The sequence below is a fragment of the Trachemys scripta genome, chromosome 10 (assembly GCF_013100865.1).
Source record: "Trachemys scripta elegans isolate TJP31775 chromosome 10, CAS_Tse_1.0, whole genome shotgun sequence".
Taxonomy (NCBI): domain Eukaryota; kingdom Metazoa; phylum Chordata; order Testudines; family Emydidae; genus Trachemys; species Trachemys scripta.
The window spans coordinates 36,688,485-36,704,963 of record NC_048307.1 but is presented as its reverse complement, the minus strand read 5'-3'; the positions used below and the strand labels follow the sequence as shown (position 1 = coordinate 36,704,963).

General features: G+C 45.9%; 1 protein-coding gene across 15 annotated transcripts in view; it reads right to left on the bottom strand.

Annotated features, from left to right (window-relative positions):
* Positions 1–16,479, bottom strand: part of LOC117883932 (ankyrin repeat and fibronectin type-III domain-containing protein 1-like) — a 607,608-nt gene that overhangs the window by 163,853 nt on the left and 427,276 nt on the right. For all 15 annotated transcript variants that reach the window (XM_034783833.1, XM_034783835.1, XM_034783837.1 and 12 more), the window contains one exon: positions 5,430–5,470. In XM_034783833.1, coding sequence (XP_034639724.1) covers positions 5,430–5,470 — 41 coding nt within the window. The remainder of the gene's footprint in view (positions 1–5,429; positions 5,471–16,479) is intronic.

Here is a 16,479-nt window from a genome sequence, read left to right as displayed (position 1 = left end):
AACATTCTGTCTTTAAAAGACAGGCAAAAGCTATAGAGAGCAGTACTGATGTAATGAATATTGCAAGGCAAAACAAACAAATAAAGGGCTTTAAAAAGTCCTTCCAAATGTTTTCTTCTGAGCTGTAGCTAAAAAATGAGAGCTATATAAAAGTATAAGGCTTCAGTGTGAACCTCACCTAAGAATTATGTAGACCTGAGAACAGATAAGGAAGAATACAGTCACACCACCAAGTATCAGCAGCTAAACTACATAAGGCTCACATCAGATATAAGAGGCGTGTGACTAAATTGTGCTCAGAAATAACCAAGCGCCTCTACAGTTCAAATTCCTAAGAGCAAGCTCCAATCTGCCTAGATCTTACTATCTACGGGAGTTACTCTGGCACTGCACTATATTTATTTAGACTATAACTGTAATGCCCTTAGCATGCCCTGTCTCTCAAAGATTCTTCTTAATTACTTATGGAGCACATAAATGCACATTTGCTTTACAAACCAAACCAAGACAGATTCCCTGCAATCTAGGACTCAGATCCTGCACTTGGGAGAGGAAAGAGGAAGAGAGAACCACATTTGACAGATGCATGTGACATTGCTTAAATCTCTGTAAGGGGCTCAGGTACCACAGTGATGGGCACAGAACAGAATGCAGGTGAGTGCCTGTTCAGAGGTATCAGAGTAGCAGCCGTGGTAGTCTGTATCCGCAAAAAGAACTGGAGTATTTGTGGCACCTTATTTGAGCATAAGCTTTCGTGGGCTACAGCCCACTTCATCGGATGCACGTAGTGGAAAATACAGTAGAAAGATATATATATATATATATACACACACACACACAGAGAAAATGAAACAATGGGTGTTACCATACACACTATAAGGAGGGTGATCAGTTATGGGCCATTTTCATTACCACTATAAACAGTACTTTTTCTCTCCTGCTGATAATAGCTCACCTTAACTGATCACCCTCCTTATAGTGTGTATGGTAACACCCATTGTTTCATATACCAGCATATGCCTGTCCTGAAGCCAGAGAATTGAGAGCTCCTGTAATTTAGGTTTCTAAATATGGAATTAGGAGCCTAATGTTAGGCATTTCTTTTTGCAAATCTTGGCAATAGACAAATAAAGGGAATGTAGATGGATGGATGAATTGAAGAAATACACACACACACACACACACACACACACACACATCATGAACTGCAAACAGGGTGGATAAAAAACAATGTATTTTTTTTAAAATAAAAAAAATCAGATATTTTTGATTTAAATCGGATTTTTTTTTATTTAAATCGGATTTTTTTGATAAAATGCTTTTTGAGGAAAAACCTATCTAAAGATAGTTTTAATCAAGATACATTATAGCTCAAAGATATCTCATCATGGAATAGGGATTATAATTTCTAATTCTATAGTATGAGACAATATATTCATGTAATGTTTAAGAAAAGTTTTAAATGAGTTCCAATAGTTCATGGATTAGGGACCCAATCTTATGAGGTTCCAGGGGCTTCTGTATAGATTATTTAGGTTAATCTTTCTATCTACCCAATGGGACTCAGTGCTCAGTCTAGAAGATACCATCAGAGATGCTTAGTTTTGCAGTTATCAAGCTGTGGATTTGTGTGTCCAAAGATAACATGCTTGTTAACAGCAAAAATGTTTTAAAATAAATCAATAAATTATATATAGAGGTGAGAAATAACAGTCCTCAACCCTATTGTCCCTCTGCACATTTGCGTACACAGAGTCAATCCCTTAACTCTCTCTAAAAGTGCAAAGTTTCAAAAAGTTCAATGAATAGAAGATTGTTGGGGGCGGAATAGATCTGGACAAGGAGAAGTCTGGAGATAAATATGAGAAGAGAGGGACATGCAGTAGAAACAAAAGTGAAACTTTGAGCAGCATATTCCAGAAGTCTTTTGGTCTTTCTGAGTGTAGCCTTCATTGATTTGAGATCTACGATACCATTCTCTCACTAGAAGGGAAAACCTATAATGGCAGCAGGCCGTAAAAGAGACCCAGTTTGGGAATATTTTAATGAAGTTCCTCTACCTGTGAGTAAGACAGGCATGTGTGCAAAATGCAAAAAGTACAACAAAGAAATGCAAGGCCTGGTTGCCCAAATGAAACAATATCATGAGAAGTCCTTGTAGCACCTTAGAGACTAACACATTTATTTGGGCATAAGCTTTCATGGGCTAAAACCCACTTCATCGGATGCATGGAGTGGAAAATACAGTAGGCAGGTATAAATACACAGCACATGAAAAGATGGGAGTTGCCTTACTAAGTGGGGGGTCAGTGCTAACAAGCCAATTAAATTAAGGTGGAAGTGGCCTATTCTCAACAGTTGACAAGAAGGGGTGAATACCAAGGGAGGGAAAATCACTTTTGTAGTGCTAATGAGGCTAGTGTAATCAAGGTGGCCCATTTCAAACAGTTGACAAGATGGTGTGAGTATCAGCAGAGGGAAATTAGTTTTTGTAGTGATCCATCCACTCCCAGTCTTTATTCGGGCCTAATTTGATGGTGTCCAGTTTGCAAATTAATTCCAGTTCTGCAGTTCCTTGTTGGAGTCTGTTTTTGAAGTTTTTTTTGTTGAAGAATTGCCACTTTTAAGCCTGTTATTGAGTGTCCAGGGAGACTGAAGTGCTCTCCTACTGGTTTTTGAATGTTATAATTCTTGATGTCTGATTTGTGTCCATTTATTATTTTGTGTAGAGACTGTCCAGTTTGGCCAATGTACATGGCAGAGGGGCATTGCTGGCACATGATTGCATATATCACGTTAGTAGATGTGCAGGTGAACGAGCTCCTGATGGCGTGACTGATGTGGTTATGTCCTATGATGGTGTCCCTTGAATAGAAATGCGGAGAGAGTTGGCAATGGGGTTTGTTACAGGGATTGCTCCTGGGTTAGTGTTAGTGTATCTAAACTCCTATATGCCACAAGGGGCCACAACAGTGGTTCCTTTAACTCACCCAGCAATATTGTTAATCTATCCAGCTATAATCTTAGCCCAGCAGAAGAGTCTGTCCTATCTCAGGGCCTCTTCTTCTGCCCCACTGCAAAAACAGACTCCAACGAGAAACTGCAGAACTGGAATTAATTTGCAAACTGGACACCATCAAATTAGGCCTGAATAAAGACTGGGAGTGGATGGGTCAGAATGCCAACTATAATAAATTTCAGAGCTAAGGGTGAACCATTCAAGAAATATATGTTTGCTGATGATGTTTTAAAGAAAGTCACACCAGTGAACTGGTGGAAGTTACTTAAGCACTTGGATTCAGAGACTGCTGAAATGATAATCTCACTTTTAAGAGCAGTAGCTTCTTCTGCCAGTGTAGAAAGAATATTTTCTTCCTTTGAACTAATTCATTCCAAATTGAGAAATTGTTCGGGACCTGAAAAAGCAGGAAAGCTTGTTTTTCTTTTCCAGATTATGAACAGACAGGAAAATGAAGGCGAAGACAACCGAGTTAGCTGCAGAAACCAATATTTTAAGTTTCTTATGTTGACCTGCCTGACATAGTCGATTTAATTTTTGGTTTTGTTTAAATATTTCACTTAACTATTTTAGTTAAAAACAATTTTAACAAAAACAATCCTGATTTTAAAAAAACTTGAATGTTTAACTAAATTAAAAAATTCACATGCTTGTTTTGTTAAAATATTATGTTTGTTGTTGAAGAAAAAAATCCAAAATACATAACATTGTTTTAGATAAATAAAACAATTTAAATATCTGGTGATGTTCTCCTCCTAATACAGCATGCAAGAAAATCCCCCAAATATTAATGATTAACCTGTTGAATATCTGCTTCAATTACCTTTGGTAAATGAAATAACCAAACAATCATTCATTTTCTGATATAGCTACTAATCTGAAAAAATTTCAAAATAAATCACTTTAAAAATGTATAGTGTGTACTTTCTAAAAATAAAACCTACATCTATCTCTGAGTTGTGAAGAATACGTATTAAAGTTATAACAACCAACAAGAATGCACTTTTATGTAGAAATCCATGATTAAATCGAGTCTTCCTGACTAGTGATTTAAATCAAATACACCCTGATTGCAAACAATGCTTGCTGCCAGACATGTCATGATGAAGTCTGAAATTCTACTAGTACTCTACTAGTCTATTCTGATGCTAAGATTAATTAGACAAGGCAGTGACAGAGGCTGTTGTCTCATGCTCACCACATATTTTGTACACAGTGCTGAAAAGGAACCTTCTGGAGATGCTCTTTGGAAAGTAACCAGGAGAAATAAATAGCAAAACAACTCTATTTTTAAAGACATTTCTCCCCAATCCCATCCCCTTGAAGGAGAAAATTCCAGTGCTGTTCCCAAAAGTTACAGCTCGCTTCCACAGCTTCCGTCACCAGAAATACCTCAACGCTCTATTTTCGCAGACTGAAAAAGTTCAGAAGGTTACGAAAAAGGCCAGAGTAGTAATGACAACAGACTATGCACACACAAACGAACGCTCGACATCACAGTGCTGCAGGGCCATAGGAATGGCTCCCTCCCGGTCATGACCGGATGCTGTAAGTACCTCTCCAGTTTTTAAGAGAAGTCGCTCTTTTTGAAAGTTCACATTGGCAACGCTGCATTTCAAACAGGAAGCCTTCATGTTCTGCAGCTCTGTACTGAAAGGCCTTGCATGTTTGGTATAACAACCCAAATTCTGCAGAGATGAGGGCTTTGGTTGTATTTCAGTCAGGGGCCCAGAGGTTGAAAATGGTTTAAGGACTTTATTTACTCTGTCTCATAGGAATGGCCATGCTGGATCAGAGCAATGGTCCATGTAGACAGGGAATGCACTGTTCTGCCAACTGCCTACTCCATTGCTGGTCTAGTGGTATATTAGGAGAGCCTATGTCTATGACTACTGATACAGTGGCTCCAAACAGTCCTCTCTTCCCCCATTTTACCCTCAAAGGTGATGGCTTGTATCCGATGGAATGAGAGGGAAGCATTTGTGTCAAAATACTGGCAGTGAAAGCTCCACGCCAAGACCAGCCAGTTACAACATACAGCATCAGAGTCTCTAGACCAACCACACTGTGTTCAGTACAATTCCAGAGCAAGGAGTAGCAAAGGTGGGAAGGACCATCTTTGCAACCCCCTCCTTCCGAGGCCACTGGACATCAGCCTGGTCCCTGATGCCAGGCAGAGCAGCCTTGATTCTTCCTGATCTCATCTGGGGATTTGCATATGCCCTGAAGCAAAGCGACTGACAGCCCTTGAAGTGTTGTCCTAGCAAGCGTAATTGCAGAAACTATTCTTATCCATTGACATGGCTAATCTTAGTGAGATACAGTGTTTCTCTCAATAATACGTTGCAACAGTGAATTTCCACTCAGGTGCACACACTCTCTCTCAAACACACAGGCCACTGGCACTTACTTTGGTTGGAAAAAGTCCTTCTTGTCCGCTGACCCAAGGCTCTGAAAGACAAAAACAGACACGTTTCTTTAAGCCCCTTTCATTCATCTGCCTGCCAGGAACACCCATCCCATGCAGAGAGACCAACCGAAAGCATTCATGTGTGCATGTAGGAATGGGAATGGCACATGGAGCCTTTCACCCCCAGGGCCTGGGTTCAAATCCAACTTCCACCACAAGCCATTGAAAATCATGGATGCCTAATGGCTGCTCAGTGGCCTATGTGAAGTGAATGGGTGGCAGGAGTCACCACCGGCAGCTGCACTCACTGCCTCCCCTGCAGGGAATCTCAGTGGAGACCAAGGACTGAATAGGCCTTGCAGACACAACGATCCTCTCGCTCCTACAGGTCAGGTTACAAGCACTCTGTGGGGACTTGCACTGCCATTGCCTCACTAGTACTAGCCCTGGGGATAAACAGGAGGCTGTGATGCCCCTGACTGGAGTGGCAAAATTTCTCAGGATGTTAAATGAGCATGTTGTGCAGAAGGGTGGGAGGGGTTCACACGGTCTGTATTCAGAGAAGCAGAAATGCCACCAGGCCCACGGTTCACGGATGCAGTTTGATTCACTGTGCATCCTAACCTCCCTTGGCCCCTATCTGGCCGCCTCACCCTGCACCTGAACACATCATGAACTGGTTACTGGATTTTACCCCCTGAGGCAGGGAAGTGCTATTGTCCCCAGGCTACAGAAGAGAAAGTATGGCACAGATTAAATGAGCGACTTGCCCAAGGTTACACAGCATGTCTGAACTGAACTCGGGTCTCCCAAGTCCCAGTCTCAACCACTCAATACTTCACACTAGATGAACTGTGTCAAACTCCAAGCATACATCCACAAATGCCAGTAGAAGAGATGATCTGACATACAGAGAGATTCCCATGTGCTATTATTTTCCAAGTGTAGAAGGTTTAATGTGGTTTCACCAACACTCCATTTATTAAAGTTTGACAAAATCCCAAACCACCTGCTCAGAGAAGTCTAAGAACTTCGAATTTTCCAAAGCGGGTCCTGCCCTGTCTCAGTCTTTCAGAAGGAAAACACCACAGGCTGGATTTCCAAAGGTGCTTGGATTTTCTGCACTGGCAAAGGCAGTGTGTTTTGGCGTGCATTCAGCTAGCTTCTGTGAATTCCTATTTCCATGTGGGAGAGAGGGTATGAGAGTGTGTGGGAAAGAGGGTGTGCAGGGGCATGCAGGTGTATAAGAGGGGTGGGCAAGAGGGTGTGTGTGACAGGTGTGGAAGTGTGTGAGAGAAAGGGAACGTGTGGATGTGCAAGTGAGAAGAAGTGTGATTATGTGTATGGCGAGTCTGTACACACTGTACATGTCCATACATCAGCAGACCTTTCCTGGCTACCCCAGCAGCTGATTCGGGGGGAAATGCATTCAGATACATCATTCTTGGCCCCCAGAGAAAGGAGCCAGAGAGATGTCACTCAAGTCCCAGGCAGGTGTGGAGAGCCCCACATCCAGCTCTCTGCTCTGGGACACATTCCTGACAGGACAAAATCTCAGGGCTGCAAACTAACTGGGGGCAAGCGCTTGCCCCATGTGAGATACAAAGGGAGAGGGGCACACTTAGCAAAACCAAACCTCAGGGACTTCTGGGCAGTGGCTGGGGCCAGACAAGGTCCTGCCAGCAGCACTTCCACCAGCAAATGGACATGGAAGGGAGGGAAAGAGGGGAACCAGCAGAGCCATGCCTAGTAAGTAGACTTTCAGCAGGTTCAGGTATCCCATTCACACTGCGCTTGGGCAAGGAAGAGACAGCAAGACAGACAGACAGACCAAACCTTAGCTTCAGCAAGCCCCGCCCATCGTCCCAGTGCTAAGAACCCTCTCCTCCTCTTTGTACTGGCTCATTGTTGCTCTCGCTGTTTGTTTTCTTATTGTCCAACTCTCCCTCCTCTCCCCTTTCAATCTTCCTCCTTGCAGAGTTGAAAATGAGGATGGTTTAGCGGGTAGGATACAGCCACCTGCTCCGGACCGGCAGCGGAGTAGGAGAGGATGTGTGTGCATGCAAGGAGCAGGCTTGAACTCTGAAGCTGGTGTTGTACTTTTACACTACGGTTGCCAGGCAATAGCTAAGGCTAACTCCAAAACAGTGAGAAGCAACCAGTCAGAATACTAATCAATGGAGCAGTAATCACCGCCCCCACTGCATTCACAACACCAGCCTCCTCGCCTCAACGGGACCCACTGGTTGTTTGCACTATTTGTTTGAAAAGCAAGTGGCTACACTGCCTCTTCATTGAGAATTTCTAAGCCTTTCAGTGCCTGTCCAAGCACACTGGGTAGGAAGCAATATGCATCCAGCCCCATATAAGTGGGATGTACTACTGCCTGATTTTCAGCAGACTTTCACTCGGAGGTTATAGAATCATAGGAGGTCATCTAGTGCAACCCCCTGCTCAAAGCAGGACGAACACTAACTAAATCATCCCAGCTAGGGTTTTGTCAATCCGGGCCTTAAAAACCTCTAAGGATGGAGATTCCACTGCCTCCCTAGGTAACCCATTCCAGTGCTTCACCACCCTCCTAGTGAAATAGTGTTTCCTAAGATCCAACCTAGACCTCCCCCACTGCAACTTGAGATTTTTGCTCCTTGTTCTGTCATCTGCCACCACTGAGAACAGCCGAGCTCCATCCTCTTTGGAATCCCACTTCAGGTAGTTGAAGGCTGCTATCACATCCTCCCTCATGCTTCTCTTCTGCAGACTAAACAATCCCAGTTCCCTCAGCCTCGCCTTGTAAGTCATGTGCCCCAGCCCCCTCATTATTTCCATTGCCCTCCGCTGGACTCTCTCCAATTTGTCCACATCCTTTCTGTAGTGGGGGGCCCAAAACTGGACGCAATACTCCAGATGTGGCCTCTTTTGGCCCAAGCCTCCAATTTGTCTAGTTCACTCTGGACCCTATCCCTAACCACCAGCATATCTATCTCTCCCCCAAGCTTAGTGTCATCTGTGAACTTCCTGAGGGTGCAATCCATCCCATCGTCCAGATCATTAATAAAGATGTTGAATAAAACTGGCTCCAGGACCGACCCATGGAGCACTCCACTTGATACCAGCTACCAACCAGACATCGAGCTGTTGATCACTACCCGAGGAACCCAACAATCTAGCCAGATTTCTATCTACCTTATAGTCCATTCATCCAATCCATACCTTTTTAACTTGCTGGCAAGAATACTGTGGGGGACCATATCAAAAGCTTTGATATCACATCCACTGCTTTCTCCATATCCACAGAACCAGTTATCTCATCATAGAAGGCAATCAGGTTGGTCAGGCATGACTTGCTCTTGGTGAATCCATGTTGACTGTTCCTGATCACCTTCCTCTCCTCCAAGGGCTTCAAAATGGTTTCCTTGAGGACCTGCTCCACGATTTTTCCTGGGACTGAGGTGAAGCTGACCGGTCTGTAGTTTCCTGGGTTCTCCTTCTTCCCTTTTTTAAAGATAGGCACTATATTTGCCTTTTTTCAATCGTCCGGGACCTCCCCCGATCACCATCAGTTTACAAAGATAATGGACAATGGCTCTGCAATCACATCAACCAATTCCCTCAGCACCTTTGGATGCATTAGATCTGGAACCATGGACTTGTGCATGTCCAGCTTTTCTAAGTAGTCCTTAAACTGTTCTTTCACCACTGAGGGCTGCTCACTTCCTCCCCATACTGTGTTGCCTAGGACAGCAGTGTGGGAGCTGACCTTGTCTGTGAAGACCAAGGCAAAAAAAGCATTGAGTACTTCAGACCACCTCCTGGTCTGGTGGTCTATAGTACATGCCCACCACGACATCACCCTTGTTGCTCTCACTTCACTTCACATCATCTGTCTCTAGATTGCCTCCCCCATTCAGTAAGGGTCCCACATTTTCCCTGACCTTTTGCTTGTTGCTAACATACCAGTAGAAACCCCTCTTGTTACCCTTCACATTCCTTGCTAGCTGCAACTCTAGTTGTGTTTTGGCCTTCCTGATTACACCCCTGCATGCTCGAGCAATATTTTTATACTCCTCCCTAGCCATCTGACCAAGTTTCCACTTCTTGTAAGCTTCCTTTTGTGTTTAAGCTCACTGAAGATTTCACTGTTAAGCCAAGCTGGTCGCCTGCCTGTAGTGAGTCGGTGTGGCTCCCCTCCTGCCCAGAAGAGGGAGCCCACGTGCAGGCACCAGAGTGGGTGGGACCACCACCGCCTGTCCCCGCCCCCCGGAAGTCAAGGGGCGGGACAGGAAGTATAAAGGCCGGCCACCAGAGCTCAGTCTGTGGCCAGCCACCACAGGGAGCAGATGTGCGGCCGGGAGCTCCCGGCCAGGAGACCACCGAAGACCGAGGCCTGGACCCTAGCTGGCCTGAGCTACCCCGGGCCCGCTACGAGGAGGAGCCGCTGGAGCCCGTCCGCTCCCATCACTGGGAGAATCCCTGGGAACCCCACCCCACCAACCCTGAGGGTGAGACTGCACCCGAACCCCTCCGCCCCTGCTGCTACCCAGAGGAGCCGCCCGAGGACCGTTGGCCTGACTTCCCGGCAGAGCTACCGGACCTGCCACTGAGCCCTGGCCGAGAGGAGCCCATGCAGATGGACTGGCCCGAGCCCGGTGCGACGAACGAGGTAGGCTTTGAGGGGGATCGTGGAAGTAGCCCGGGGGTAGCCGACCCCAGTCCAGCTGCAACCGAGTGTGAGCCAATGTCAGTGTGTTGCGGTCTGAATACCCCACTGACCAGCAGCGGCAGTAACCGCTGCTAGGGCCCCGGGCTGGAACGCAGTGGAGTGGGTGGGCCTATGTTCCCCCCTGCCACCCCTGCTCACGGGTGGCAGGCTTCCCCCTCACTCAATGCTCGGCTACAGAAAGCCTAGGCGTGCCTTACCTGAGCTTAACTGTGTTTGCCCCGCCCTGATCCAGGGCCTGGGCTTCTGAACTGCTTGTTCGCTCAGCCCCCTGCAAACAAGGGCCTGAGCTTAACTGTGTTTGCCCTGCCCTGATCCAGGGCCTGGGCTCTGAACTGTTTGCTTGCTCCGCCCCTGCAGTCAAGGGCCTGAGCTTTAACTGTGGTTGCTCCGGCCCTGCACCAAAGAGCCGGAGCTTCGGGACTAACTGACTGCTTGTTCCCACAGTAGTGAGTCGGTGTGGCTCCCCTCCTGCCCGGAAGGGTCGAGCCCCGGCTAGGACCTATTACACTGCCATATTTACTATTCTTTCTACACATCGGGATGGTTTGTTCCTGCGCCCTCAATAAGGCTTCTTTCAAATACAGCCAGGCTTTCCTGGACTCCTTTCCTTCTCATATTAGTCTCCCAGGGGATCCTGTCCATCAGATCCCTAAGGGAATCAAAATCTGCTTTTCTGAAGGCCAGGGTCCGTATTTTGCTACTGTCCTTTCTTCCTTTTGTGAGGATCCTAAACTCAACCATCTCATGGTCATTGTTGCCCAGGTTTCCACCCACTGCTACTTCCCCTACCAATTCTTCCCTGTTTGTAAGCAGCAGGTCAAGAGGAGAAAGGCCTCAGGTTGGTTCCTCCAGTAGTTGCACCAGGAAGTTGTCCCCAACACTATCCAAAAACTTCCTGGATTGTCTCTGCACTGCTGTACTGCTCTCCCAGCAGATGTCAGGGTGATTGAAGTCCCCCATTAGAATCAGGGCCTGTGTTCTGGAAACTTCAGTTAATTGTCCGAAGAAAGCCTCGTCTCCCTTATCCTCCTGGTCTGGTGGTCTATAGTACATGCCCACCACGACATCACCCTTGTTGCTCTCACTTCTAAACGTAACCCAAAGACTCTCAACAGGCTTTTCTCCAGTATCATATTGGAGCTCTGAGCAATCATACCCCTCTCTTACATACAGTGCAACTCCTCCACATTTCTTTCCCTGCCTGTCCTTCCTGAACAGTTTATACCCATCCATGACAGTGCTCCAGTCATTTGAGTTACCCCACCAAGTCTCTGTTATTCCAATCACATGATAGTTCTTTGACTGTGCCAGGACTTCCAATTCTTCCTGCTTGTTTCCCAGGCTTCTTGCATTCATGTACAGGCACCTAAGATAACTAGCTGATTGCCCTTCTTTCTCAGTGTGAATCAGGAGGCCTCCCCCTGTTGCACCCTCCTCCTTGTGTTTCCTCCTGGTATCCACTTCCCCACTTACCTCAGGGCTTAGGTCACTGCCCCCCGGCAAACCTACTTTAAAGCCCTCCTCACTAGGTTAGCAAGCCTACCTGCAAAGATGCTCTTTCCTCTCTTCGTTAGGTGGTTCCCAACTCTTCCTAGCAATCCTTCTTCCTGGAACAACATCCCATGGTCGAAGAAGCCAAAGTCCTCTCTCTGACACTACCTGCGTAACCATGCATTTACCTCCACACTTCGACGGTCCCTACCTGGGCCTTTTCCTTCAACAGGGAGGATGGATGAGAACATGACTTGCGCCTCCTTTATCCTTCTTTCCAAAGCCATGTAGTCTGCAGTGACCCGCTCAAGGTCATTCTTGGCAGTATCATTGGTAACCACGCGGAGAAGTTGGAAGGGGTAGTGGTCCGAGGGCTTGTTCAGTCTCAGCAGACACTCCGTCACATCCTGAATTCTAGCTCCAGGCAAGCAGCACACTTCTCGAGTCTCTCGGTTTGGTCGGCAGATGGATGACTCTGTCCCACTTAGGAAGGAGTCCCCGACCACCACCACCTGTCTCCTCCTCTTGGGAGTGGTGGTCGTGGAATCCTCATCCCTAGGACAATGCGTCTCATGCCTTCTGGTCAATGGGGTCTCCTTCTGATCAGTTCCCTCAGATGGCTCTTCCAAATTATTCTCCGCAGTAGTACCTGTGCAGAGAGCCTGAAAACTGTTTCTTACCTCTATCTGCATAGGGGGTAGATGGGTTCTCCTCATTCTTGTCTGGACATGGACCAGCACAATGTTCATCTGCGATCAGTTTGAAATCTCCTCTTGGAGATGTGCATGTTACTGCTCTGCTCTCAGGGAGCCCTCTCCCCACTTTGCATATGTTCGGAAAGCACCTGGTTCCAAACCCATTGCTACGGAGATGAGCACCCTAGCAATAAATCATTCTTCTGGTGCAGCGACCTCAGACAGAAAATCTGAACCAGTCACACGAGGCAGCTCCCAGAAATTGCTCTGGAACCACACGTAGAAAGACAAAGAATGCATAACTACCCGGTCACCCATTCTGGGGCAGTGTGGGAGGTGGGGTTGCTTTGCAATGCCCCCTTCAGGGCCACGCATGGCACTGCGGCGCTCCCTGCCTGAGTCTGCAACCACTGGCTGCCAGTTTGGGCCAGGGTAGCCTGTGCCGTAAGCTTAGCGTCAATCAAGTAACTAAACAGGAACTCCGGGTTCCGATCTCTGCGCCTTGAAACAAAGAAGAAATAAAACAACCTTCAAATGCAACAGTTTAGCTGTAGCATGCAGGGCCAGGCCCCTGGCTTCTGGGTTAGCCTTGAGGCACTCCTCCTCTGTCCCAGTCTCACCCAGCTCTGCCCCTAAGCAAACACAGGCAAGCCTCCGTAACTGGCCTGCTGGTTCTTGATTGGTCAGTATGTCCTCCTGTCCCTGTGCGGGGACCGTCTTGAGTGGATTTTCCTTGGGTGGGGAATGTCAGGGCACTGATGCCTCCAGTGGAGATGGAGAAGACCTGACAGACCCTGTCAGAGGTTGTTAGTTACCTACTGGTAGAAAAGTAGTCGCATATAGGCAAATACCCCATCTAACCAATACTGGAAGAATATACCATGTGTGACAGAGGTTAATCACGCTGCTTAGTGCACAGCTGGAAGGTGCTCAGCGCCTATGGTGACAAGAGCGCCTACACTGAACATACTGTACACAGTACAGTACCGCTGCGACCTGGGCAACCAAAGCAGCAGCAGCCCAAAGCCCAAGAAGTCTGTGCACTGTATAGGTAAACTGGATTACCTGAAATCAGCCCTGGGTGCTGGGAGCACATCTTACTGTCCATTCTTAAGCCTTCTAATGGGGAACCTGGTTTTACCAGTTTTCATTCGTAACCTCATGTTACTAATCAGCACCCTGCAGAACTCCTTCTCCTTCTCAACAGCCTTCCCCACCAGCTTTCACTTGCAAATCCTGTTCTTCGCTCAAAAAGACCTTCTCCTAGCAAGCCCGCTTCACCTTCCCAATGGTTATGGCTGGAAGATGGCCTCTTCCAAAAGCACTCCTACCTTACCCAACATCAGCCACAGTCACATCCCACTTCAACGGCTACATGGTCTTCAGCCAGGGATCGCACCCCCTTGTAGTAAGAGAAAGACATTCAGAGTGAGCACCAAGTTTTCGCTTGTCCACAGCATCTCCATGAAAGACTCCCATTACTTCTTCAAATGATCGTATCATAGGGACCTCACAATACCTCTAGAAGACACTTTTGGAAATGCTTAATCCACAATAAGGGGCTCAATCCAATTCCCTGTGAAGTCAATGGAAAGACTCTTATTGACTTTACTGGGAATAGGACTGGGCCTTACCAGTCCAGCTGTCTTTTAGGTAACAGAGACTCACTATCAGTTCTTTGGAATAGCAGTTTGTCCTAGTACATTAATAAATAGAAACAACAACAGTAACAGTACTATCACCTATACAGCACTTTCACTTTTTCAAAATGCTGCACACATGCTAGCTCAATACATTTCTTGTAGAAGACAGCTATATCTGAAAAAGCTACTTCGCCCAGTTATAGGAAACTGGGAATTCCTGACCTCTTGAGTGTGTCTAATCTCTCCTTCAAAGGGAGGTGATTTTTCTGAAATGAAGATTCATGGGTCCCATTTCTGCCTGATTTAAAATCCATCTTCAACAAGAAAAATAAGGATAAAGAAGTTTTGAAAATCAAGGGAAAAGGTGAACCTTGTAAATTTAGTTACTGATAGAAAGTAAGTAAAGGAATATTTGTAAAAGCAGGAATATTTACAGATCAATGAGTCTAGATGATTTACACCTAAGGGCATTAAGGGAATCAGTTAACATTAGCTTATCAAACAACTACTTCTGAAGAGTCGTGGAGAGTGGAGGCAGTACTGAATGGCTGGAGAAAAGCAAATGAGGGGGGCCTAATCTAAAAAAAAAAAAAAAAGAAGGCATGACGCTGCTAATTGTTATCCAGAAAATCTATCTAGTGAAAGAATAGCACAAATAATAAGAAAAAATTCTAGTAATGTGGTCCAGTGAATTGGACCTGGACAAGGAACCAGGATTCTCAGCTCTGCCATTGGTCTGCTGGGTAACTCCAAGGAAATAATTTCCCCTCTCCGTGCCTCAGTTTCTCCATCTTTAAAATGGGGATAACACTAAGCTTCCTTTGTGAAGCTCTTAGAAATCTATAGATGAAAGTGCTTTATAGGAGCGAAGTAACACTATTGTTATTATTTACCTACAAGACAATGGAACCAGGAGCAATAAATAGATGGGATTACAAAGAATAAATCTTGCCAGACAAACTTGATTTAATTTTTTCACAGAACAACACTAATCTTTGAAGGGAGCCCAAGAGATAGACTGGTCATATATTTGGATTGTAGGAAAGTATTTAATATAATGCTCATGGAGTGTTACCAGCACACTTAATTCAGATTGTCTTGAGTACAGATGCTGCCAAATGGGGTGAAATTTGCCATAAGGACTATAATGGCCAAGCACTGAGTCAGTGGAAGGTGGAATGAAACGAAAAATAGGGGAAATTTAGTCAGGAAAAATGTCCTGAGGCTGAGATTTATTAGAGTTTAGAAGAGTCTCCAGAGTGGAGGGGATTTTTAAAATCACTCAGGATTTTTAAAAGCTGCCTAGATAAAGCACTAAGCAACATGCAGAAGGGACAATTCCTGCCCTCAAAGGGAGATGGTCTAGTTGATTCATGTCTAAGTTCTGTGACACCCAACCTGTGCCTGATGACTGAAGCAGACAAAGAACCTGGAATGAAGCCTCTAAGAGGTTTGACACTTAACTCTCTGGTGGTAGGAAAGGTTCATATCCTTGAGGTGGGCATGAAATGACCTGGGATTTAGAGCCTATACATATATCTCTCATTATATTACTGGGCCATCTGCTTTCTTGTTTCTATGAAGACTGGTGTAAAAGCACAGCCAGGTGCTGAAGAGGGGTGATGCTGGAGGAAGCAGATTGCCTCTCCTAAAATAACTCCAGAAGCCACCGAGGTTCTGGCTGACCTGTCATTCCTGCAAAGCAAGCTGGAGCCCAGGAGAGAAGGAGACAAGGAATGGAGGGTGGTGACAGTGAGTTAAATCAACAGCTCCCCGATCCAAGCCCCACCTCATGGTTCCTCATCACTCTTAATGAGTCACCTGGAGCACAACCATGTGCATTTCTCCTGGTTTGCTCATTTCATTGATGACTCAGGGTTTAGGAAGCACTCTCTAAATCCCCTAATGAAATAATGGAGAGGAGTCAGTTTTATCATGCTGGGTGTATTTTTAGAAGATGCTCAAGACTGTCTCTAAAGCTCATCAGCCTCCAGAGATAGGGAAGAGAATTCCTCGCTATATAGAAACATTTCAGCATGATGGAAGGGGCCTCTTGAGACAGAGGAACAGCAGCCCAGCCCATCTACCAATCCCCCCAGCATGGAACAGGGAGAATGAATGTGATAGTCTGAGGGGTGGACGTGCTGCAGCCGGAGACATTGCACATGCTCCATCTCCTTGTACCCCAGGATGACGATGCAGGTGGTGATGCTGTGTTGTTACAGGTTGTCATAACTATAAACGGAAGGGTAACAGCTGTCCTGTGTACAGTACTATAAAATCCCTCCTGGCCAGAGACTCCAAAATCCTTTTCCCTGTAAAGGGTTAAGAAGCTCAGGTAACCTGGCTGGCATCTGACCTAAAGGACCAATAAGGGGACAAGATACTTTCAAATCTTGGGGGGGGGAAGGCTTTTGTTTGTGTTCTTTGTTTGGGAGTGTGTTCGTTCTCGGGACTGAGAGGGACCAGACATCAATCCAGGTTCTCCACATCTTTCT